Below are 27,555 nucleotides of genomic sequence, written 5' to 3'. Positions count from 1 at the left end.
TAACTGTTAATGGTATATGTTCTGTAACATCTCAGTTATTTCCAGTTCAGGAAGCATGGGATAGGAAACAATTCACTGGTCTATGCGTCAGTGACACTAACCAGACATTTGAATTTGGCTAAGCACTTGGCCCCTGGGAAGCTCCAATCCTTGATTTATAGAGTGAATGTTAAACTAGCCAATTTCTAAATTACCTTCTAATTCAAAGATTCTATTCTAAAGTAATTATATAGTAATATTCAAAAAATTAACAGCAAAGTCATTATCTGACTTCCATATATTTTTCAACTTTTTACTCTTTTAGTTGAAGTCACATCTCCTTTCATCATTTTTTATGGCTCTGGGAAAGAGGGATAAGAATTATTTAAAATCTGGGAAAAATGAAAAAATATTAAAATTGGTTAAACCTTGATGATTGGTTGCAAAGAAGGTTCATTATATTGTTTTCTGTATTTTTGTATGTTTGAAATATTACAAGTAGAATTTTTGAAAAGAAGAAATAAAGATCATAGAATTGATGAAGGCAGTGACGTTCTAAGGAGTTAGTTGACCACACTAATTGGCATGTGATTTTCTTGTCAGTCTCCCATCTTGCTTTATTTCCCCTGTTTTGTGTTAGATTTTGCTAATTTTCCATTGTGGTTTCAGTTAAAAAACTGAACAATGATGCTTCCTAAATTTCTTCCTTTTTTCTAATCTGTAAAATGGAAGTAACAATTCCTGTGTTTGAAAGACCAAATGAAATAATGTTATATGAGAATACTTTGTACATCCTAATGCTCAGAACATTTTTTTAAGGAAGAAAAACACTGATATACTTCTATATATGATTAAATACAACCACATTTCAAACTTTTTCAGGCTACTCGACCAGATATGATCAGGATCTTGTCAGCAGCCCTTCATGTAGTACTAAGGAGGGATATGTCCCTGAACAGAAGACTTTATGCATGGCTTCTTGGTACGTATTTGATGTTTGTGGTCATATTTGGGGAAAGGTGAAAGGAGATTTGCCATTTATAAGTATTATTAAATTGTATATATGTCCCAAGTGAAAAAAACTACAAGTTTTTCTTGTAAGTGCACAATTAAAAAAAAAAAAAAAGAACTATCATTGGTGTATTATATGAAGAAATTTCAGAAGCTTCTTAGTTAAAGAGGCTATTTGAATCCATAATCAATATGATAACAAAATTTTTAAAATGTTCAAGTCATTAAAGGACTAGTAAATACCAGTATCTCACATATGGTATCAGTCTCCCAATCAGGCAATAAAACATACTCTTTGATCTTCTACACTTTCTGTGAATTTTTGGCCTGTCCACACAACTTACTGCTTGGAATGAGAGCCCATAATTTTAATTATATTAGATATTGTGAGTCTTCAGTTATTTCAATCTCAGTAAAAATTTTTTTGGGGGGTGGACAGGATCATTCTGGAAGAATATTATCAAATTTATATATTGAATTGGTTTTCCTTTATTAAACTATCTAAAATGATCTCTCTTGCTGACATTGAATGGGCTACTAATTGGTAAGTGCTTAGTGCTGTTTTTGAGATATTTGCTGTTTTGGTGTTTAGTAAGCAACAGTTTTGAGAATTTCATTTTAATTCATTTTGTGATTTATTTTCATGGAGGTTTTGATAACAACGGTGCTATCATAGGACCCAGAAGCACAAGACACAGTAATCCTGAAGAACATGCCACTTACTATTTCACTACCTTTTCAAAAGAATTGTTGGTCCAGGTAATAAGTGCTTTCATTGTTCTTTGCTTACTCAATAACCACTAAAGTTACTAAAAAAAAAAAAAAATCAGACAAATCTTGCTTAATTGAATATATAGTTGAAGGGGCAGAGACAAGACTCAGATACTTCCTATGAATAATCTAATAGACTATAATGAGACTATAATGAGATAATGCTACAATAAAATCAGTAATCATAAGCTAGACTGTCATATAAGGCCAAAGGTTTTTTGTCTCCTTATTTTGTTGTTTTCATAACTTTTAAAAGATAGTTGCATCCTCTCACCTTTCTGCCTCTGAAAGTTGGAGCTTTTCCAAAAGTAGGCTAAGACCTGTATTATTTTCTAAAAAGCCTCAGGAAATTTGGGCTGTAACAGGAATCTAAATGTGGCAAAATTGCCACTATAATGGAAAGTTAAAATGATTCATAGATTTGTTTCATATTAATTTTATTTAAGTTTTATGTATTAGAGATATCTCAAACTGAGAAAATTCATGATATCTGAAGCATTTTAATGAGGTTATATGCTGAGTTTTGAGTCACTAATGGCAAAATAATTGTGTAATAGCAGATAATGCCATGATGACAGGGCCTAGTTTGGAGATCATGATCTTAAAAAGAAACATTTTATTTGGAGGGCAAACACTCAACTCATGAATATGTCTTTCTTGATTATCTTTGACTCTTTTACTTTTTTCCCTAGAGAAAATATAACCACTGTTTTCTTCTCTCCAGAGAGATGAAAATAGCATTTTTCTTCCTGTCAGAGGAAGAAGGTATCACAAAAGCAGGAAGATATATAAATCTCCATTACATGTGGTTATATTTTAAAATATTTTTTCTTTAAAAATTTTCTGTTACTAAATGACTAGTGTACTTTTCTGTTTTAAAGGCAATGGTGGGAATCTTACAAGTGAATGGATTTGGAGAAGAGAGCACTCTAATGCAGGATCTAAAACCTTTTCGTATTTTAATCAGTTTGCTGGACAAACCTGAGCTAGGTAATATATACTGCTGCTTAAAGATGACATGTGGTAGTTTTATATTGCTTCAAAATAAAATTAAGACAAAGTCATTAGGAAAATTGCTATATTTGTTTTTATTTTTTTATTTTGAGACAGAGTCTCACTAAGTTGATTAGGACCTTACTAAGTTGCTAAGACTGTCTTTGAACTTATGGTCCTCCTGCCTTAGCCTCCTGAGTCTCTGGGATTACAAGCATGTGCCACCACACCCCACAGGAAAATTGCAGTATTTTGAGGTGGCTTTTAAATACAAGTTCTCAAATTTTTTTTTCTAAAGTTCACTCTTCAAATTTAAGAGATTACAAGTATGCATAAGCCTGTATGTTATCATCAGACCTAGTACTTTTTGCTGCATATGTAGCAGAAGAGTCATGATTTCAAGATGTTATCTAAGTTCTTCTTAATCCTTATTAAATAACTGAAATTGAATAATTTCTGATCTATTGTAACTAACTGGTAGTTCATAAAATTCAAGGACTGAAGAAGAAATATTTTTATTATATTTCTCCTCTTCCCCACGATGCTTTTTATTCTGTTGTCCATTTCTTCACTGTATATTTGTTATATTTTAGACCTATTGGAAAGTTAATTATTATATTTGAGACAGAAATTAATAAAAATATAAGTATTATAAATAATGAAATAAGAAAGTGTGTAATTTCTTCAAATTACATACAGCTGTTTTAGCAAATATGACAAAACTCATCAAGTCTCAAAGTGAAAAATGATACTTTAAAATATAAAAATAATAAGTTCAATCAATGGCTTTAGAAGGTTTACATTTTAGGTATTATAATGAAGCTGAGAAAAAATTTTAAAGGAAATTGCCATGTGTTATAGCAATAAAATTTAGCTTTATGTATTTTACAATTATTTAAGTAATAGTAGTAATGCCAGTAATATTTACTAAATAAAAAATATATTTTGGGAGCTATGCTTGTACCTTACAAAGGAGTAGCCTGATACCCCTTAATATATAAATATTTTTCCTAATTCTTAAAACTGCCTTCTAAGTTTGGTATTTATTATCCTTATTCAGAATGAGGAAACTAAAGCTCTAAGAAGTTAAATAACTTATCCAAGTAAACAGAACTATTAACTGACCAAACTAGTTGTCTTGGTGCTGTCATTTCTCTTATATGTGAATCTATACTTTAAATAGACATATGTTCCATTATTTGTTAACAAGTTTCTCAAATTGTGAAGTTAACTTTAGTCTCTGAATATAAATTTTTTAAAAATATTTGCTTTAAATCATCTTTTAATTGGGCCAATTTCCAGATAATCAAGGTTTGCCATTGCTAATTAATTACTGTCTTTAATTTGTATATTATTATTTTAGGACCTGTAATTCTAGAAGATGTTCTGATTGAAGTGTTTAGAACATTATATTCTCAATGCAAAGCAGAATTGGATCTTCAGATGGAACCACCCTTCAGCAAGGATCATGCTCAGTTAAGCAGGTAGATTACTAAAAAATTCAGCATGACATAAAAATACCCTCACTTATTAACATTGATAAAGTAGACACTACTCAGTCAATGTAACTTGAAGTACTAGTAATAACTGGTGGAACTTTATGTTTGATGAGTAAAATGAAGTTTAAAATATCACTATATTTTAGTAGTATAAAGTATCCTAATTAACTGGCCTCATTATTCAAGCAGAACTTTAAGCATGACAGTACAACCACCACATTCCAGAGTTTGCTTTTAATCACACCAGTTTAGAAAATTAGATTTAGGCAGTTAATGAACATATATTGGCTCCAAGAGATTACATTTACCAGATGCACAGGACAGTGCCACATGTCAGTTAATAAAGGAAGTTGTATCTTGCTTGGTAACCAGTCCTGGTTGTTTGTATAAGGTAGTGCCTCTTGGTGACCTGACATACTCAGGGCCGAGATTATACGATCACAAAAAGAGGAAGATGGAATAAAAAACCACTGGATATTCACTTATTTTAAGTTTATTTCTTCTTTCAGGTAAATACATATTTTTTAATGCCTGGGACAAATAATATAATATTTGTACATCCTGTTCCCAAAGACAGTAACAGAATACATGCTGATATTCTTTTTATTCTCTGGTTGAACAAACTACTTCTTTTCTAGTAACATCTGTCATTATAATATGACAAAAATTCTAAGGCTATACATTATTTAATTTGCATTTCATTGTTATCTCCTTTGTGTTAAGAGATACCCTAGACTTTCCTAAAGCATACTTTTATTTGCATATAAGAGCATTTTAAGACAGTTTTTTATTTCTGATGTTATAAAACCCTGTATTTTTTTATTGTGTTTTTTTTTTTTTGTACTGGTATTGAACTAAGGGGAACTTGACCACTGCACCACATCTCCAGCCCTATTTTGTATTTTATTTACAGACGGTCTCACTGAGTTGCTTAGTGCCTCACTGTTGCTGAGGCTGGCTTTGAACTCGTGATCCTCCTGTCTCAGCCTTCCAAGCCACTAGGATTATAGGCATGCACCTTGCAATAACCTTTATTTTAGTTAGAAAAGTTAATGATGAACCTAGCATTATATTCCATACTCTGCCTGAGAATTGATCGTGCCCAATATAGTTTTAGTCTTTTCTGCTGTCACCTACTAGTTGTATTTACAGTATCTCACTCTATAAAAACAATTTTTTTAATTGTTATAAAGGGTTAAAATATTAAATTGTTTTTATTGCTATTGCAGGAGAAAAATAGATAAGTAATAGTCTGAAGGGCTAAGGGTAGCCATTTGAAATAACAAAATGATTTTTCCTTCATTAAATTTCGATAATAATGGCTTTTTATGATAGTAGTCCTATTTGTTCTTAGTTTTCAAGGTAAGAATAATAATAAGGGTGAAACTGATCAAAATAAACTTACCCTTTCTTTCCTGAAAGATGGTGGAATGAGATGGAAATCATTACCCTAGATACATGTATGACTGCACATATGATGTTACACTACATTGTGTACAACCAGAGAAATGAAAAGTTGTGCTGCTGTTGTGTACAGTGAATCAAAATGCATTCTGTTTTTACATATACCTAATTAAAATAAATTAACTAACTAAAAAAAGAAATTCCTAAATAGCATAGGAAAGAAGGCAAAGTTCTTCAGAATCAAGGCTGTTAAAATCAAATTACTACTGATGTGCCAAAGTTTGGTGCAAAGTTAACAGTTATGCACTTAAAAAGTTTTAAAAGAATTTCCTGTTCTTTTGTAGTTTTTATTATGCAGAGAATTATGCAAGGCTAATTTCTGATCTTGATCATACATTTGAATTATGAAAACTCAAAGTGTGAAAAATAATTACATAGAAAGTAACAGGAGTAGTAATAGATAAAAATGATTTGTTGCAATCTTTTTACTAGCACATTTTCTAGTAGCTACCTAGGAATATGTGTGCCCTAATAATATTGCACTCAAATTTAAATTTGAAAAACAAATATTAATATTTTTTAGTTTTTGTTTCTTCTCTTTTCTTTAGTAAATTAAGGGAAAACAAGAAAACAGCAGAGCTGATTAAAACTGCCAACCTTCTCTTTAATTCCTTTGAACCTTATTATATGTGGGATTACGTTGCTCGTTGGTTTGAAGAATGTTGTAGGTATGTTAAACTATTTAATAACATCCAATGCCAACATTTGATTTTTTAATTGTTCAATCTAATGATAATAATGTTCTTTTATACATTCTATTACTGAAAACTATTAATTATGTACTAGCCATAATCTGGCTCTACCATGTCACTCTAGGATATAAAAATCATTGATCATATAATCTTAGAATTAGAAAGCAGCTTAAAGATGAGATAGTCATTTATCAGTATAGATGAAAGATTTTACCTCTCTAGCCTGTAGTAAGTAATCCAGCTTTTGTTTGTCAGAGAGAGGATAGCAGGTATGCTGTTGGGAAAGTGTGCTGAAGCACACTTTGATTAAAACTCCCTTGGTCATTTCTGTGTTTTTAAAGCTATAGGATTAGCCCATATTGTCCATGGTAAGCAATACCTCTTAGGATATAAAACCTAAAAAAAAAAAAAATGGTTTGAAAATTTTAGAATGCTAACAAACCAGAGTAAAATCTAACTGGATTCTAGTTTAAATCCTCTCAAAACCAGATTAACCTCTCAAGCCTCAGGGAGTACATAGTCAGAAAGTAAACATATATAATCTTTGGTTTAAGAGTCTTTCAAGATATAAATGTTACTGTTATTTGTGAATTTCTTTAATGACTTTTAAGGTTGTTTGCTTTCACATTTGGCAGAGTTGAACACCCAGTGAAAAGCATTGTAGTAGGCATATAGATAATCCTCCTTTAAAGATCTTATTATGGGTCAAGTAAGAAATGCACATGTATATTCCTAGTATTAAATTAAAATTTTTAAATGCCTCAGATTAAAATATAGAAATGCAGGGAATTATGAATATATTTTTATCACCTGACCTTACCCTAGGTTTTTACCTTCTATGTTCACAAACATACATCCACCCTTCTGTTTATTTCTGTGTTCACAGACACATATCCATGCATCTTGAGCTAACATGAACTACTCACTGAACGCACATTACCTTTTATGAAGCTGAATTTTTTTTTGCTATTCTTTATAAATATTCTGCCCTCTTCACCCATTGCTAAAGTCCTACACAGAAGTCACCTACCTTTCAATAGCCTTCCTTGACTGCCTCACATCACCCATCAGAATCAACTACTCCCACAATGTTGACGCAGTCATTTGTCTGTGTGCTTATATTTCTTACTGCTCAGGGACTATATCATATTCTTTGTATCTTCGGAGTATAGGGCAGTGTATGGTAATATAGGATTAATATCATTTAATATGAATGTTTGTTGGAGGAATGATCTCTACTACTTGGATAAGAAGAGACTTCCTGGAAGTGGTAACATCTATTCTCAGACCTGAAAAGATAGATACACTCTAGATGTGAGAGAACGAAGTTGGGGAGGATAGTAGTCCAGGAGGACAAAATGGTTTAAACAAAGGCCCTAATTTTAGACATCAACTAGCAAATAATTCATTTTTAACTAGGAGATGATGTCTATAGTGGGGGCAATGGTAAATAAGTTCCCAAAAGTAAGATCCATCCAGAATACTGGAAAGTACAGGATAGGAGTTTCAGTTAGGACTAGGAATCTTGCTTTGAGAATTCTCCACAGAGGTACAGTAATGTCCTGTAAAAGGGAAAAGAGAATATGTCATAACCAGAACATTACAATTACCATGCATGACCCATTTTTGACTTGGCCCTCATTAGAAAGACATTGATATTGTCCATGTATTATATCACTTGATACTACACTTGATAAAGTGAATTTTGTCCTTTTAGGAGGACACTGCACGCCAGACTTCAGATTGGGCCTGGAGATAGTAGTGAGTCATCTGAGTTACAACTGACCAATTTCTGCTTACTGGTGGATTTTTTGTTGGATATAGTTTCTTTGGTAAGACCACCTTGGTAACAAGATATCAAGGAAATCTAAAAACATAGTCCAGATATTTCATGTTGGAGATAAAATCTCATCTTCAAATAAATCTCATCATTTTTTTTTTCTTCTTTATGGTGCTGAGTTTAACCCAGGACCTAATGTATGCTAGGCACGTGCTCTACCACTGAGCTATTTCTCCAGCCTCAAATAAATTTTATCTTTAAAATTAAATTGATTTTCTTCCCTTGTATATAGTTTTTTTCATAAAATTGTCAAGTATTTTGTCCTCTGATGTGTATATATGTATATAAAATACATGGAATATACTTTCTAACTGCATGTTATAAAATCTTAACTGTTCAGTATGTGGTAATGTAATGCTGCATTTGTATTCATTAATGGTTCTTTCTATTAAATGAAGACTGTTGGAAATCTTTTCCCCTTATGTTTTCTCTCCTCAATTTTTTGCTTTCTCATTTTGAAGCCTACTAGAAGTATGAGGGTGCTGTGTCAGGTATGACATTCAGCCTGTTTTGTTTTTAACTGATTCTATTCACTTTTGTTATAAGTTCAATAATATAGCAGATAAAACTGGGGTTATTTTATAATATATGCTTTGAAATACTTAAATTGAGAATTTGGGGATAGAAATTTTATGTCATCAGTAATAAATTAACTATACAGTGTTAATTAAGAGCATGATATCTGTAAAATGAGTAAAATTATTGCTGAATTTGTATAGATTGAAAAATAGTATGATTTTGAAGTTATAAATTGTTTAATTATTTCTTATTTTACTTTTTTCCCCAGGAGACTTATATTGAAATCCAGACAGAACACTTGCCCCAGTTGCTGCTCAGGATGATTTCTGCCCTGACAAGCCACCTCCAAACATTGCGCTTACCTGAGCTCACAGATTCTCTCAGGCTGTGCTCAAAGATTCTTAGCAAAGTCCAACCTCCACTGTTATCTGCTGGCACTGGAGGTGTGTTGCAATTTGCAAATGGGCAGAATACGGTCAAAGAATGGGAAGACAAAAAGGTAATTCTAGCTGTTTTTTTGGTTATTAGACCAGTTATACTTCTTCAAAACAGAAGTTTCTGAGTTAAATCATTTTTACACAAGCATTTAACAGTGATGTCTTCTTAGACCCAAGAGCTATAGCAATAGAACATTTTGTAGGCCTTTTTTTTTTTAAAATCTGTGTTAGTATTTTCCAGTAGAAGTGGTCATGTATATGTAATTCATATCATGTGCAACCAGAAGAATGAGGAGTTATATTCCATTTATATACGTGTCAAAATGCATTCTACTGTCATGTATAACTAATTAGAACAAATAAAAAATTAAAATAAATAAAAATTACAATGCAAGTAATATATGTAAAGTATTTTATACTTATAATATGACTCCATTCAAATACTAAATTTTTATGAGAAATACTTGGTCTCTATTGAATTTGTAAAATTTACATTTGAAAAATTGGAGTCACATATCCAAGTTGTTTCAGAGTTTTTAATATCTAAATTATTAATGCTAAAATTTAAATAAAATTTCAAATTTAATTCCTTATTCAAACTAGCCACTTTTTACATTGTCAGTAGTTATACATGGCTACAGGCTACCAAATTGGATAACCAATCTATATGTAAACTATACTATTCATTTTCACTTGCATCAGTCTTATCATCATCCTCTTAAAATTTAGATGGTTAGTCTTCTCAGTCATCCAGATGTTTAATACTTTCTTAATGAAACTGAGTAGAATATTATAATAATTTTAATGTCTTACCAGTAATAGACTTAAACAACTCTGAAACACTTAGGAAAAAATCAATAATTTAAAAGTTTTCCATAATAACATTAAAATTGTTAGTAAACATGAATGAAAACATTCAACTGAATTATATAATAATGATTACATTGAATTTAAGCACAGTGGCAGTCCCTTAAAACAAAGATTTGAAAATTTCTAGAGTATCAAGTTTATTGCCTACATCCTAGGTTTATTTAATTGACCTTACTTTTTTTTTTTTTTTCCTTTAGTTGCTTTTTTTCCCCTAGGCAGGCAAAATATATTTTAGGATGATGTCATGCAAACTTTCCCACCAGGAATTAATCCTAAACTTTTTTTCTTGGTCCATTTCATATGTGAAATGAAATTACCAAGCTTTTGGTCAATTTAAATGTACTATAGGATTATCCTATAGAAACTTAAACCAGTTTGTCTTATTTTCTTTAAAACCTGATCATTAATATATATATATATATATATATATATATATATATATATATATATATATATATAGCGTCTATACCATTGCTGGGAATTTATTTTATTGCACTTTTTCCTTAAATTATGCTGCTGAGGTTTTCTTAGAAATAAAACTAAATTAGGTGTTAACTAATTTTGAGACTTTGGTTTTCATTTGAATGAAATTAATGAGAGTAAGAGAAGGAAGACCCTCAGCATTCTTTCAATAGCATATTCAAATACGTGAAGATTCACTATGTAGAAAATATTCAGGGGCCTTCTTAGTGTATATGAGTAAGGTAAATGGTAACATCTACTCATATTAAATGAAGGACAGTTAAATAATATATTTTTTTAAATTATAAAGTGTCATTAACCCTATTAGAGTATGCCTTTCCCCATCTATGGTTTTCTCCTCTGCCTCCAGACCATGTATTTTTTTTCATATATTTTTATTGAGTACAATATATTATCTTTGCCTGGATGTATGAAAATTGATCATCCTTAAAAGCTGAAGTTGTTTTTCTATATTCCATTTTTTAATGTGTAAGTGAAGGACTGACTTTTTTTAAAAATTATAAATCTATCCAGATAAGGTGTGACATGCCTGTAATTCCAGCTACTCAGGAGGCTGAGGCAGGAGGACCACAAGTTTGAAGTCAGTCAGGGTAACTTGACAAGACTTTGTCTCAGGATAAAACTTTAAAAAGAAGAAGAGGTGTGGATGTAACTCAGTGGTAGAGCACTTGCCTAGTACATGCTAAGCCCTGGATTCAATTCCCAGTATGCGGGGAAAAATGATAAATCTTATTTGACTCTATGTACTTCATGCATTTTTTTAAATTATTGTACTTGATCTGTATACTCAAATACCCAAAATGTCATTGCTTTCTATTTTCAGAAAGATGTTTTATTACAAAATTATGCATAATATGAACATATGTATCTATGTAATATATTTTATACCAATCAATATAATAATTGTATGCAAGTTCAGTTAAATTTATACCCTTGAACTAACTGAATATCATCATTTTATGACCCTTTTGTTAAGAATAATACAAAAATAATTTTACAATATTCTAAATTTTATCATTTGAGAGGGTCTTTTAAAAAATGTACATGATTTCATATGGTCACCAAACTTTTCAATGGAGAAAATTTGGTTAGTAAGTTCCATTCTGATAGCCACCTCTAAATTTGACATTATAATAGGAAAAGTACTCTTACTCATGTGCTTTGGTGAAGAGAACATAGTTTAAATCACCTCATCTGAGCTATTCTAATAATTGCTAAGCTTATCCACTATGACTTGGGCAGGGTTTTTTCTTTTTGTTTTTAACCTTCCTGAGCCTCAGTTTTCTTACCTTTGAAACAGGGAAAACCACATTTCTTCATTCAACACTCACTCTGTTAGGCATCAGCTATCCAGTGGTGAATTAGGAAGTCTCTACAATTCTCAACCCTTTTTTTCTAGATGGGAGACACATATTAAACAAGTGATTTCACATTTAATTATTGTTATTATTAATGTATGAAGTCTAAAGAGGTAGAAATGTGGAAAATGGGGGTGACCTGCCCTAGGTTAGAGACAAATGAAAGTTTTCTTGAGAAGTATTTGAGTGAAACCCTACAGGAATTGGTAGAGTAGCGGCAAGTTAGAAAGAAGAAAACACAAGATAGAGGAAGGAACATTTGGAAAGAAAGACGTGGGCAGAAAGGAGCACTATGCAGATATGGCAATATAGCTGTGAGGGAGATAGGGGCCAATCCTTGTAGAGCTGTTTTCATTGCAACAAGGCTTTTATTAGGAGTAATGGGAAGACATTGAAGGGAAAGTGGCATGATCAGATTTGTATATTAGAAAAATTGCTGTGGACTGGGGTTGTGGCTGAGAGGTAGAGCGCTTGCCTAGCATACATGAGGCACTGGGTTTGATCCTCAGCACCACATAAAATAAAATAAAGATATGTGTCCACTTATAACTACATATTTAAAAAGAAAAAAAAAGAAAAATTGCTGTGGTTACAGTGAGCATCTGAGAAACAAAAATGATGTGGGGAAACCTGAAGTAGCACAGGTGAAAGGTAGTGGTAACTTGTGCTAATAAGATGGGAGAGTGAAGAAAGAAATGGATGGATTAGCAATATATTTGGGAAGACAAAACAAAAAGACTTAGTGGTATATTTTAAGGATAATGAGTGATCACTAACATTTTCTGAGCGTTTGCTAAGAGCTAGGCATTGTAAAAAGTATACATTATTGTCATCTCAATTATAGTGGTCTTCCTTACCTACAGTTGCCCTTGCCAGCTTTTCACTTACACATGGTCAACAAGAGTCTTAATATATTAAACGGAAGATTCCTGAAATAAAATCCATACATAAGTGAAGCATTCATACCCTAACATTGGATCACAGTGCCTACATTATTCATCTCACTGCATCTCATCACGTAGGCATTGTATCATGTCATATCATCACAAAAAGAATAAGTACAGAAGATATTTTGAAACCACATTCACATAACTTTTATCAGTTTATTGTTGCTCTGTTACATGATTAGTTATTGTTTATATCTTAACATGCCTAACTTATAATTTAATGCTATCATAGTCTGTATAGGAAATATCATAGTATAAATAAGGTTCAGTACTATTCATGGTTTCAGGAATCCACTGGGGATCTTGGGACATATCCCCCACGGATAAGGAGGGACTACACAGATTAGGAAATGGAGGTTTGGAGAGGTTAATAACTTGCTAAGAATCATATAGCTAGTGAGTGTCAAAGGCCCAGCTGACATGGAGCCCACACCTATCGCTATTATACTGATGTGGAAGTGGGGGAGTAAGAAAGGGGAGCAGAGATGGAAGAGGTACAAAAAATGACTCCTAGGTTTCTATCTTAATAGCTTTCATGAGCAGTAGTGTCATTAACTGAAGCAGGGAACATTGGGTAAGACAGCTTTGAGCAACAGAGCACTGAATTCACATATTAATAAGACTGCTTTTTAATAATCTTATTCAAATTATTCTCTAGCATAAAATTACCCAAGAAAGTCATGATATGCACAACTTTGTTTAAACTAAATGAGAAACTACATTTGATTATACTTATCCTTATTAACAAGGGAAAGGTTAATGCATTCCAGCTCTACTCCAAGAACTGGTTCATTTGTTCATTTGTCCTCTTTCCCTCTAGATTATAAACTATTCATTTTATTACTACTATCTAATACAGTATCTGGCATATCTCATAAGTTCAATAACTAGTCACTGGAAGAATACAAAATTAATAGCAAACATTTAATTAGTACTTCATACTTTTCAACAAATGTTCACATTCACATGTTCTTGAACAGACAACCTATTAGATTTTATTTCTAATTTTTTTCACCTTTATTTTGTTTATTTACTTTTATGTGATGCTCAAGATCAAACCCAGTGCATCACACATGCTAGGCAAGTGTTCTACCACTGAGCTACAGCCCCAGCCCCTTATTTCTAATTTTATTTTTTAACTTTACATGCCTCATTCTTTGCATTGTTTTGACATTAGGATGGTAATTTCATGAAGTAGATTAACTGCATTGTTTTTTTGTTTGTTTGTTTGAAATATATGTATTTTAGTTAATTGTTGAATGTGGTTACATCAAACTCTAAAATATCCAGCAGTTCCAGTTGCAAAAACATACCCATTCAAAAATGTAATAACATCATTGGAAAAAGTCCAATAATAAACAGTTGCTAAATTACTTGCATTTTAATCAACACACATATAAAGGATGTATTCATAAATTGTCATTTACCAGAAAAACCAAAGGTGTATTTGATTGATTGCTGACTCACTTTAAACAGAACTAGGCAGCATGATAAGCTAAGAGTGCTCATGAACTATTTATTTATTTATTACATGACAATAGCGGAATGCATTACAATTATATTTATCCATTCACAACATCATTTTTCGTAACTCTATATATAAAGTATGCTCACTCCAAATTATGCCATTATACAAGAGCTCTCATTATTATTATTATTTTTTCTTTACAATTCTTTCTAGATAGGGAATAGGGGTAGGAGGGAAAGGGAGTGAGAAGGAGAATAGCATGGATGGTGGAAGGAGACCCTCATCATTATACAAAATACATGTATGAAGATGTGAATTTGGTGTCAACATACCTTATATACAATTAGAGATATGATAAATTATGATATAAAAATGCATTGTTATTTAGAAACAAGGATACAGATCCTAAGGATCGGTGCATATATGTATTTTTGACCTCAAGAAACTGACCTTATGATATGCATACAATTAATAATAAATACTTGGCAAATGAATATATATAATGTGTTTATTAGAGCCCTATCAGTATTTCCTATTATCATAAACATATACGTCAATATAGGAACTGCATTAAGATTCAATAGAATGCAAATTAAATTGTAAGTAGTCTAAAACTTCTCTCAAAAGGTGGCCATTCCTTGGGCTGGGATTGTAGCATAGTGATAGAGCACTTGCCTATCATGTGTGAGACACTGGGTTCGATTCTCAGTACTGCTTTTATTTTAAATAAATAAATAAATACTGCTATTATTTATTATAAATAAACAAAACAATAAAACTAAGTTCTATCAACAACTAAAAACAAAAAAATTTTTAAAAAGGTGGCTGTTTCTAATTCCTGATATATGCATGTACCTACTCAGACTTTTGTTTTTAAAAAATCTCTACCAGGTATCATCAGTTGCTCTGGAAAATCCTACTGAAGTGTTTGAAGATGGAGAAAATCCACCAAGTAGTCGATCATCAGAAAGTGGCTTCACTGAGTTTATACAATATCAAGCAGATAGAACTGATGACATTGACAGGGAACTAAGTGAAGGGCAGGGGGCATCTACCATCCCAGTTGGTAGCACATCTTCTGAGACAGAAACAGCATCCACTGTGGGATCTGAAGAAACCATCATCCATCCTCCTTCCACAGTCACTCAGGGCACAGCACCCCAAAGTGGGAAGACAGCCCAAAAGACTGCAATGCAATGCTGCTTGGAGTATGTCCAACAGTTTCTTACCAGACTTATCAACCTCTATATTATTCAGAGTAACTCTTTTCCTCAGGCTTTGGCTACAGAGCATCAAGGGGATCTTAGTCAAACACAAGGAGAAACTTCAAAATGGGACAGGGATTCACAAGGAGATGTAAGAGAGAGAAACATAAGTAAACAAAAAACTTCAAAAGAATACCTTTCTGCCTTCCTTGCTGCCTGTCAGCTTTTCCTAGAGTGTTCAAGTTTCCCAGTTTACATTGCTGAGGGGAACCATACACCAGAGTTATGTTCTGAAAAGCTGGAGACTGGTAAGATTACCTATATTTCAATATTTCTGTAGCATGCTATTTATATGTAAGAACAACTCAGATATTAAAACTGGAAATTCTTAGCCAGTTATTTTTTTAACAATATCATATTAATTTATAAATCTTTTAAATGAAATACAGTCACAGTGGGGAAATTACTGTTAGAAATTTTTGTGATTTTGATGACTTTCACAGTTTGCTTGCAGGTGAGTAGAAGTTAAAAAGGAAATCTCTGGAGAAACATAATGTAACATTGGATGATTCATTGGTTTCCTTTATTATGGCAGCATCATGTATGTTTACCTTTATTTAAATTTTTATATATACACACATAGTACAGCGTGTACTAGATAATATGTTTTGATAAATAGACTTCTCAGATAGGAAAATAGATTTAAGTCTGGGCATGAGAAAAATATACATTGAAAAAAAATAGTTGATGGAATTCTTGTTGCTGCTTTCTTTTTTTAAAGCTCTAAACTAAGTGAGAAATCTTAATTTTATTAACAAATCAAGGGCTAAAGGTAGGAAATATGGTTGCTTTGGGTTTTTTGTTTTTTTTTTTTTTGGAAATTAGAGTATGTGTGAAATGTTCAATGTGGTGAACTAATTGTTTCATCTTTTGTTTCAGACTGTGAGCATGTACAGCCTCCTCAGTGGCTCCAGACTCTCATGAATGCTTGTAGCCAAGCAAGTGATTTCAGTGTTCAGAGTGTTGCTGTTTCACTAGTTATGGACCTGGTAGGACTGACTCAATCTGTGGCCATGGTCACTGGGGAAAATATCAACAGCATGGAGCCTGCACAACCTTTAAGTCCAAACCAGGGAAGAGTAGCTGTGGTTATTAGACCTCCCCTCACTCAGGGCAATCTGAGGTACATAGCTGAGAAGACTGAATTTTTCAAGGTAAATTTTAAATAAATACTATTGTATGTGACTAAGATAATCACTATATGTAGTTCAGTGAAGCCATGGAGGAAATAATTTTAACCAAAAGGGAGAAAAGTTAATTTATATAGTAGAACTTATTTCCAGATTAAGTGGTTGTGACACTTTTTACTTTCCATAGAGTTAAAACCTCATCTCTCTAAAACTCCCATGGAAAGTTTTTCTGACTCTCCATTTTGCCTACTTATCATCTGTGATATATAATGTCATTCAGAAAATAATGCAGTATTTCATTTCTACCACAATAATATAGATGGTATTTTCTACATAGAATATATGTAGGTTTGGAATATATTACATATTAAGCAGCTATAATTTTATGAATAAAAGTTTTCAATATCTGATTTCAAGTCATTGTGCTCCTCTAGGTATTTCCTTCTGCTAGATTAAAGTTGATTTCTATAACATTGTGAACTCTAAATATTCTTGGATTTTTGTTAATATTGTTATAAATTAAGTACTGCATAACACACATAGCCTTAGATGGATATGACTTACTTTATAAAATCTCTGGACTGGTGATATAACTCAATGATAGAGCACTTGCCCAGCATGTACAAGGCCCTGGTTTGTATCCCCAGCACTTCAAGACAAAAATAAAATAATTCTTAAGGAGTTTGGATTATTTGACCATGAAGTATGTTTCACTCTGTAACATTCAGTCATAAAAATTAAATTGCGTTCCACATTATATTTGTATTCTAGTAAAGAGAATATATTTTAGCCTTACTTTACTAAATATCATGAGAATAGTGAAATGGGGTCTTATCTGCTTTCTGCAGAAAGTTCTTATTACATTTCTGATGTTAAAAGAAATATTATTAAAGGACCATCATGAAAAGTTCTAAGGGTTTAGGTGATCAGAAAGTGGTTAGGTGAATGGCTTTATTTTAAATCTTATCCAAGTGCGCAGTATTAAATACCTTCCAGTGAAGTGTGGTGACATATGCCTATAATCCCAGTGACTTATGGACCAACCTGAAGCAGGAAGATCATAAGTTCGAAGCCAGCTGGTGCAGGTGGGAGGGTGCTTTTCAGGTCTGGTAGTTAAGAGACCAGTTATTAGTTTATACCTAATGGGAAATGTTTACTAAATAGGTTTTCCTTTTTTTAAGTATATTTTTAGTTGTAGATGGACACAATACATTTATTTTTATTTATTTATTTTTATGTGGTGCTGAAGATCAAACCCAGGGCCTCACATGTGGTAGGCAAGTGCTCTACCACTGAGCTACAACCCCAGCCCATCTTTATGATTTTGTAATGGTCACTTTTATATCTTTCTATAGCATGTAGCACTGACATTGTGGGACCAGCTAGGAGATGGTACACCTCAGCACCACCAGAAGAGTGTGGAACTTTTTTATCAATTGCATAACTTGGTTCCTTCTTCTAGCATCTGTGAGGATGTTATAAGTCAGCAGTTAACCCATAAAGATAAGGTAAATCCTGATCTTCTTACACTGTGCACTACATGTGCATACACACACACACACACACACACACACACACACATTATACCAAAAGGTAAGTTAAGAAAGTAAGGAAACACTCTAGGAAAATTATGATAGCTAGCATCTGAATAAAGGACAATACAGTTTTGTTCTGAGTCATGTATTATATTTAAAATCAGTGTTTTCTGCTCTTTGAAGAGGGAAGTTCTTTATAAAAAGCATCAATAATATTAAATATTAAATAACCACAAATCAAATACTGGATTTATTTCTTGGTTCAGAACATCACTGTGGGTAATGATGACTAAAGCTATTGCTGGTCTAAGTTCTAGGGTAATTTAAAGAAGAATTAGTGACTTCAGTTATGGAATGTAGATACACATTATTTCATTTCATGAATATTAATGTTATGTTTATAAGGTATATGTTGTTTATGTGCCAATATGTGAGATTATGTTATTTGCATTATAAAAATAAGAATTACATGTCCAAATGTATATGTAGTAATACATAAGTCAGTTAAGATGACTGGTTTATGGGTGGACCTAGGAGTATAAATCATTCTGATTAACATCTTCAGGGTAATTTAATGAAGTTTGTGGTCATCCTATGCTACTCTGTCATATAAATTTAATTTTATTGAATAACTTTTAGAAGTGGATTGCCCTAATTTTTTTTGTTGTTGTTGTTTAAAAAACTTAAGCTTCCTAATGAATTTGAATGGGTCACATTTAAAAAGTGCACTATATTGAGTAAATGAAGGATTTAACTGGGGTAAAAATAGTGAATGAAGCAGTAAATTACAGGAATTTTAAAAAGTGTTAAAATTATATTTCTGCTTTACTATATTCTTTCAAAATTTTTCAGAAATAAAATTTTAAGAAAAATGCTGGGTGTTTTTTGTTTTGAGAGGAGGGACTTGGTTTAATATTTCTGTATACATACAAGTATTTTTCTACTTCATAAAAGTTTCTACTTCATAAAAGTGTAATCAAAGTTTATGTAGAGTGTATTTGAGCACTGTAAACATTGAACACAATGTTCCTGAAATTAATGTCTTTAAAACAATAAAATAATTTAATCTCCCATATTCGTCCTTAGAAAATAAGGATGGAAGCACATGCAAAGTTTGCAGTTCTTTGGCATCTAACAAGGGATCTCCATATAAATAAGTCATCTTTTGCACGTTCTTTTGACAGGTTGGTTACATTTTATATTCAGATTTTACAGTCAGATATCTTGTTGTCTCTTATTGAATGCTCTATTTTGGAATAGAAGAAGATAGAAATTTGCAAATTTTATAAACAGAATTTATTAGGTATTTTGAAAAATCTAAGCTATATTATTAAAATGTATGGCAGTCTCAGTTACCCACCAGATTTTCCCTTCCTAGTTGTAGATTTTTTAAGCATCCCTTCTTTTCATTGGACCATTATCAAGTCCCAACTATGTATCAGGCACCATTCTAGTTGCCAGGGATAACAGCCTTCTTGAGCCTATAGTCACATTCAGTGAAATTGCATATAAATAGTATATTGTTTGTTTCTCAAGCAATTATCCTCAATCTCCTGCATGAACTGGACTAATTAAAATCTATGAATGAGGGCTGAGGATGTGGCTCAGCGGTAGTGCGCTCGCCTGGCATGCGTGCGGCCAGGGTTCGATCCTCAGCACCACATACAAACAAAGATGTTGTGTCCGCCAAGAACTAAAAAATAAATATTAAAAAAATTCTCTCTCTCTCTCTCTCTCTCTCTCTCTCTCTCTCTCTCTCTCTCTCTTTAAAATAAAATAAAATAAAATCTATGAATGAAAACACTGACACACCACTTCTATGGATTGTGTAGTTACCTGAGAGTATTTTTGCTCACACAATAACTTCCAAGGAACTACCATGTATTATCATAAAATAGTCTTACCTGAAGGTCTCACAGAGTGGCCACAAACCCAACTATTCTGAAAACCTAGCTTAGGATCCAGTGTGTGTTCTGTGCACATTAGTTCAACTGGTGCTTTTTCAATCATCATCACCATTTTTAAATGATCTACTATTGAACTATATATTGAAACCCCTATAGTTAACTAAGCCTTGATCTAGGTTCTTTACAAATAACCGTCTCTACCCTGACAACTACCTCTCCTCACCTTACAAACAAGGTGATGTAGGCCCAGAGAAATTAAATTGCTTGTCCAGAGGTACACAAGATATTCAGTGTTGAGTTGTTTATTTCCTTGAATTAAGCATTATAATTTTGACTCTGAAGAGAATGGGAGTGGCATAGCACTGAGTAGCATGTAAATAATGATGACTTGCAGAAGCTTCAGTACTTGTTAATATGATGCTTAAAAAAAGACTAATTAAATATAGTTTTTCTATTCTTTAGACTTTATGTTATGAAAGTAATAAAAAAGTAGTAAAACACAAGCATATAATAAAGGGAAAAATTACTTTCTCCGTTTTCATTTCTGTTGAAATTAAGATTATAAAAAGACTGGTCAAAATTTATCTTAAAGTGTGATTATATTAAAATAGTTAATTTAAAATAAGATATACAATTTATAATATTGCAGAAAAATTAGACTATTACAGTTAAAGGTGTTGTGTTCTTTGTTTTAATGATTGGTGTTTATTTTAGGTCATTGTTCATCATGTTAGACAGCCTTAACAGTCTTGATGGTTCTACTAGCTCTGTGGGACAAGCCTGGCTGAACCAAGTCCTACAAAGACATGATATTGCAAGAGTTTTGGAACCATTGCTATTGCTTCTGCTCCATCCAAAAACTCAGAGGGTTTCAGTGCAGCGTGTACAAGCAGAACGTTATTGGCATAAGACTCCCTGTTATTCAGGAGAAGAGAGTGAGAGTGACAAGCATTTCATGCAGAATTTTGCCTGCAGCAATGGTGAATATCACATGGAAATAGAACACCTTTATTTAGAATTTAGTTATTAAAGTGAAATACAACAGTGATTGGCAAGAGAATTGTATGTGTGATTTCTCAATGGTATATTTCTTCTTATGCACTAGCAGTGCTGTATGGCCTTGTCAGAATGTACTTCATCAATGAGTTCTTGGATCTCTTTAATCAGTTTACTTTCTCAGAGGAGGAATTAGCCACACCTCTGGTCAGAGATATTCTTCTAATATGATGGAATTACCTTTAGAGCTTATTTAGCAATCTTGGTTCTGCAAGGGCTCTGCAGACATTCCACTGAGAATTTATAGTAAGCCTATAGTGTACTTTTTAGTTTGATGAATCATTAATCATTTTCTTTATATAAAAAATGGGAATAATAGTACCCACTACTCAGATTTTATTATGAACATTAGATGTAAACATGCTAGGTAACATTAGATTGTGACATGCTTAGTGTAGTGCCTGGTATAAATGTTTGATAACTATTCACTATTACTGTGAAGTCCACACTTCATAAAATATCAAGTCATGCTGTTTATACAGTGATAATGACCCTTCATTATACTTTAGGGACTAAAGACTCACATATCTTATTTATATGTCTTGATTAATAAGCCTATGATATCAATAATATAAAGGTTATTTTACCAAACAGGTTGCTAATATTTAGAAGGCTATAGCTTTCTCAAGGCCTCACGGCTAGTAAATGGAATCATCATTCTACTCCACATTGTGTGTTTCTCTAAAACTTTGACTCCTCTCTCTAGATTCCCTTCCATTGCTTAACCTGTATAGTCTAAGAACTTTTTCTACCAGCTTGTTTCCAAAACATCCTGGAGGTAGCACTTTACCTGCCATAATCCCTGTCTGTCTAATTCTTACCTCCCCTCTAAGATCAAGTGTCGTACATCATCTGTTGTATTGTGAATTTAACAGTATTTGGATACTAATATGGCACTGAGGCCTCTACCTTTTATAAAAGAATGCCATCAACATAGTATGCTCCCAATAAAGTATCTGTAGGGGCATACTAATGAATGTATTTGTGATCTCCTACCAATTTTAAACGCCTTAGAAAGGAGCAATGATGCCTCTTTCTTCCCTCCTCCTTCATTGTCTCCCAGTTTAGGGCCTTACACATAATAGTTAATTTATAAATATTTGTTGAATTTTATCACAATAAAAGAGATTATCTGTTTGTACATTTGACTATAAACTAAACTGTTTGAATTCTTAGAAACAGCATAACTAAAGGGAAACATTATCCAAGGAGGAAAAATAAAATCTTAACCTGTAGTAAAAAGGATGCCTTATTTTAGGGATAAGAGGGTAATTTACAGGCTTCCTATAAATTCCCAGTGGAATGTCTGCAGTGCCTTTGCAGAACCAGGATTGCTAAATAAGCTCTAAAGGTAATTCCATCATAGTAGAAGAATGTCTCTGACCAGAGGTGTGGCTAATTCCTCCTCTGAGAAAGTAAACTGATTTATTTTGTCTGTTAAATGTGCTGTTACCATTAAATAAATTCTAATTAGTAGTCATCTATGTCATATTGATTTAAAAGGTCTAAAATAATGAAAAGTTAAAATGTAATTTTAATAAAATATAGACAATGAAACTAAGTAAAAATTTTCAAATTCAGTTTCTCTTTCTACATTCCATTAATTGTAATACATTTTGTACTTTCTTCTTTACTATTTTTTGTCACATGCCAGCAAGTCAAATTCAACTCATCACATCAAAAGGAAATGGTGAAAAGCCACTGACCATGGATGAAATAGAGAACTTCAGTCTCACAGTTAATCCATTGAGTGACAGACTTTCCCTCCTGAGTACAAGCAGTGAGACAATTCCAATGGTTGTTTCTGATTTTGATCTTCCAGACCAACAGATAGAAATACTTCAGAGTTCAGACTCTGGATGTTCACAGTCCTCTGCTGGGGACAACTTAAGTTATGAAGCTGATCCTGAAAATGTGAATGCCCACGAGGATTCTCACATGCAAAAGGAAAGCTCCCCAGATGATGATGTTCAGCAGGTAGTGTTTGACCTGATATGTAAAGTTGTAAGTGGTCTTGAAGCAGAATCTGCATCGGTTACATCTGAATTAGAAATTGAAGCTCTGCCCCCAAAGAGTAGTGATTTAGATCTAGGTGAGGAGGTGATTAAAAGTAAACATCATTCCAGTCAGCGGAGTCACAGTGCTTCGTTGCCAAATGAAAGTCCTCAGTTTCTTTCTGTGTCTATAGAGGAAAGCTGTGAGTGCTTGGCAAATGGAATCTCCAGAAATAGCTCCTCACCTTGTATTTCAGGAACCACACAGACTCTACATGATTCTTCTGTTGCTTCCACAGAAACCAAATCTAGACAGAGAAGTCACAGTAGTATCCAATTCAGCTTCAGAGAAAAATTGTCAGAAAAAATCTCAGAGAAAGAAACAATTGTTAAGGAATCGGGTAAACAACCGGGAGCAAAACCCAAAGTAAAACTTGCCAAAAAAAAGGATGATGACAAGAAAAAAACTTCAAATGAAAAACTCAAACAAACCAGTGTATTCTTTAGTGATGGTCTGGATTTAGAAAATTGGTATAGCTGTGGAGAGGGAGAAATTTCTGAAATTGAGAGTGATGTGGGTTCTCCAGGATCACGGAAATCTCCCAATTTCAATATCCATCCTCTCTATCAACACGTGCTCCTGTATCTCCAGTTGTATGATTCATCAAGGACTCTGTATGCTTTCTCTGCCATCAAAGCTATCTTGAAAACCAACCCTGTTGCTTTTGTAAATGCCATTTCAACCACTAGTGTAAATAATGCATATACTCCTCAGTTGTCTCTGCTTCAGAATCTATTGGCCAGACACCGGATCTCTGTTATGGGCAAAGACTTTTATAGTCATATTCCAGTGGACTCAAATCATAACTTCCGGAGTTCCATGTACATAGAAATTCTTATTTCCCTCTGTTTATATTACATGCGTAGCCATTATCCAACTCATGTCAAAGTCACTGCACAAGATTTAATAGGCAATCGAAATATGCAGATGATGAGTATAGAAATTTTGACTCTTCTCTTTACTGAACTGGCAAAAGTAATAGAAAGCTCAGCAAAGGGTTTCCCTAGTTTTATCTCTGACATGTTATCTAAATGTAAAGTTCAGAAAGTGATTCTTCATTGTTTGCTGTCATCTATCTTTAGTGTACAGAAATGGCATAGTGAAAAGATGGCAGGTAAAAATATGGTGGCTGTGGAAGAAGGTTTTTCAGAGGATAGCCTTATTAATTTCTCAGAGGATGAATTTGACAATGGCAGCACACTCCAGTCACAACTTCTTAGGGTGCTTCAAAGGCTGATTGTTTTAGAAGACCGTGTAATGACTATTCCCGAAGAGAATGAAACAGGTTTTGACTTTGTTGTATCCGACCTGGAGCATATTGGTCCCCATCAGCCCATGACTTCTCTTCAGTATTTGCATGCTCAGCCAATTACGTGTCAAGGCATGTTCCTCTGTGCAGTGATACGAGCTTTGCATCAACACTGTGCATGTAAGATGCATCCACAATGGATTGGTTTAATCACATCTACTCTGCCTTACATGGGAAAAGTTCTACAAAGAGTGGTTGTTTCTGTGACTCTACAGCTGTGCAGAAATTTGGATAATCTAATTCAGCAGTACAAATATGAAACAGGATTATCTGATAGTAGGTAAGGGTTGATTTTAACTTTGTTGTCATTGATATTTTTCATACATATGAATGCTTTAAGTGCCCAAAAAGTCGGTAACAGTTTGAATAGGGCTAAGGGTGTATGTAGCTCAGTGGTAGAATGTGTATTTAGCATTCATAATACCCTAAGCTCAATCCCTAACACCACCATTTCTTTAAAGTAAATTAGTGGTTTTCAGTTGGTTACAAATAGTGTGACATTTTCACAAAGAAGAAAATTTAGCTTGAGGAAAATTATCAATAAAAGAATCTAGAAAGAGAGGAAGTACTTAAAACAGGCCTTTTTTTCCCCTCAAGGGTTAAAATTAATATTGATAGTCTTCTTGGTTCAGCTAGCACAAGTAATAGGAAGCTCAGCCAAGAGTTTTCTTAGAGTATTTGGTATGTTATCTAAGTGCAAATGAATTTTGGGCTGAAAGTAAATGTACAAATAATTCTTTCCCATGTAATTTTGTTTTATGTTTTGGATGTTCCTGGTTTGGTGGTGGACTTTACTACCTGTGTAGTAAAAATGAATGTTAAAAATTACCAGTAATTCTCAGAACTGTAAAGGTCTTCTGAAATAAGGAAAAGTGTGAAAAACTCTTACAGACAAAAAAGTCTAAGAAACATTACATCTGAATTGGATCCTAGGACAAGAAAAGATAGTGGATTAAAAACTAAGGAGTTTACATAAAGCATGGACTTTAGTTAATAGTAATGTATCAATATTGCTTAAGATGTATAATATTATATATGGCCATATATTAGATAAAAATAATGCACATAATATATAATATAATAGTAGGATCCAGGCATATGATATATGAGAAGTCTCTACCTTCTTCGCAGCATTTTGTAAATCTAACACTATTGAAAACTTAAAAGTTTATTTTTAAAAAACTTTCTTTTATCTTAATAAATATCTCCAAAAATATAAACTATAAAGATTCATTACATATTGCCATGTAATGAATCTTCAAGAAATTTGTAATGTTTTGAACAACCAACAATAAAAAATTAAAAAAAAAATAAAATAAAATTCCTTTCGAAAACTGTTAAAAAAAAAAAAGATTCATTAAATTCTTTCAATCATTCATACATGTTATTCAATGTTAACATTTCATGTTTCATTTAATAGAGATAAAGACAGCCATATTCATTTATAAAAATTAAATCCTATTATTAATTTAAAAAAATAAATAAAAATTAAAAAAATTAATCTGTGAAAAATTAGCCAGATGTATGGTGTCTGGCTTTTCTCCAATATAACCTCAGCTACTACATGTAAAACAATAAGAAAACTGTCATTTAATATTGATATGTCTGCCATTCCCTCATAGCTAGAGGTTCACTGGCTATGTTTATTTTGTATAGAATTCTTTAGATGAAAAGAATTCTAGTATATTTAGACCAACTTATTTAATAGATTAGGAAATAGAAGTCCCCAACTTATTCTTTTAATCATTTATTCATCTACTATTTATTGAACACCTACCATGTGCCTGACATGTGCTGGATATTTACTAATGATAAAATATGAACTATGCTTTCAGAGCACTTTGTTCAGATAAATAAATTTTATTTCAGGCCTCTGTGGATGGCATCAATTATTCCGCCAGATATGATTCTTACTCTTTTGGAAGGAATCACAGCCATTATCCATTATTGTTTGTTGGATCCAACTACACAGTATCACCAAGTAAGACTACATAAATATTTGATTGCTTTTTAAAAACTATGAGGTTCCATAAGTCCCTACCCATAAACCTTAGTAATTATGTTTTTTCCCCTACTTTAATAGCTTTTGGTCAATATAGACCAAAAACACTTGTTTGAAGCACGCAGTGGAATCCTCTCAATTCTTCACATGATCATGTCTTCTGTGACATTGCTTTGGAGCATATTGCATCAGGCTGATGCTTCAGAAAAGATGACTGTTGCTGCATCTGCATCTGTTACCACTATTAATCTTGGAGCAACAAAGGTTAGTCAGTTCACTCTTAATCTGTAGCACTCAAGAGTCTTAATATTTGAGTACTTTCCCCAAGATTATATTCAGAATGTATGGATAGTTTGAGTAGTTTATGGCACTCTACATAAATTCTAAAATAACAGTTTTATTGAGATATAACTGACATATCCTTTTCAAATATACAAATCCACTTATTTAGTAAACTTACCAAGTTGCAAAACTATCACAATTCAATTGTCAAACACTTTCTTCGCTACAAAAAAGATTCTTCATGTCCTTTCACTCCCTCCCTGTTCCCATTCATATCCCCATTTGACCAATATTTTCTTATACATGGATTTGATTTTTGTGGGTATTTATTGGAAATGAAATAATACAATATTTGGTCTTTTGTGTTATCTTATGTGTGACATGTTTTTTAAATTAATTTACACGGGCTGGGGATGTAGCTCAGTTGGTCGAGTACTTGCCTCACATGCACAAGGCCCTGGGTTAAATCTCCAGCACCACAAAAAAAAAGAAAGAAAAGGCTAATTTTTTTCACACATGTTATAACTTTGCTCCTTTTTAAGTTGACATTCTAATTAGCAATACGTGTAGAGTGATTTAAATGTTTCATAGTCTTTGACCTAGAAATCTACTTTAGGAATGAATTCTAAGGTTATCAAAGTTATGTAAAGTGTTCATTAGAGCATTGTTTAATGGCAAAGAAA

General features: G+C 32.7%; 1 protein-coding gene across 8 annotated transcripts in view; it reads left to right on the top strand.

Moving 5' to 3' along the window:
* Positions 1 to 27,555, top strand: part of Dop1a (DOP1 leucine zipper like protein A) — a 108,497-nt gene that overhangs the window by 50,256 nt on the left and 30,686 nt on the right. For 3 of the 8 annotated variants that reach the window (XM_058575904.1, XM_058575899.1, XM_058575908.1), the window contains exons 7-22: positions 862 to 961; positions 1,640 to 1,749; positions 2,643 to 2,751; positions 4,118 to 4,238; positions 6,266 to 6,385; positions 8,127 to 8,241; positions 8,711 to 8,740; positions 9,037 to 9,267; positions 15,223 to 15,844; positions 16,476 to 16,750; positions 18,082 to 18,234; positions 19,348 to 19,445; positions 20,883 to 21,148; positions 22,879 to 24,868; positions 26,458 to 26,569; positions 26,672 to 26,854. In XM_058575904.1, the coding sequence (XP_058431887.1) occupies positions 862 to 961; positions 1,640 to 1,749; positions 2,643 to 2,751; positions 4,118 to 4,238; positions 6,266 to 6,385; positions 8,127 to 8,241; positions 8,711 to 8,740; positions 9,037 to 9,267; positions 15,223 to 15,844; positions 16,476 to 16,750; positions 18,082 to 18,234; positions 19,348 to 19,445; positions 20,883 to 21,148; positions 22,879 to 24,868; positions 26,458 to 26,569; positions 26,672 to 26,854 (4,635 nt within the window). The remainder of the gene's footprint in view (positions 1 to 861; positions 962 to 1,639; positions 1,750 to 2,642; positions 2,752 to 4,117; positions 4,239 to 6,265; positions 6,386 to 8,126; positions 8,242 to 8,710; positions 8,741 to 9,036; positions 9,268 to 15,222; positions 15,845 to 16,475; positions 16,751 to 18,081; positions 18,235 to 19,347; positions 19,446 to 20,882; positions 21,149 to 22,878; positions 24,869 to 26,457; positions 26,570 to 26,671; positions 26,855 to 27,555) is intronic. The other 5 variants (XM_058575907.1, XM_058575903.1, XM_058575910.1 and 2 more) reach the window with 2 other exon arrangements.

The sequence above is a fragment of the Marmota monax genome, unplaced genomic scaffold (assembly GCF_021218885.2).
Source record: "Marmota monax isolate L192 unplaced genomic scaffold, Marmota_monax_Labrador192_F-V1.1 WCK01_AAM20220418_F8-fsc00013, whole genome shotgun sequence".
Taxonomy (NCBI): domain Eukaryota; kingdom Metazoa; phylum Chordata; class Mammalia; order Rodentia; family Sciuridae; genus Marmota; species Marmota monax.
This window is presented reverse-complemented; position numbering and strand designations above follow the sequence as displayed.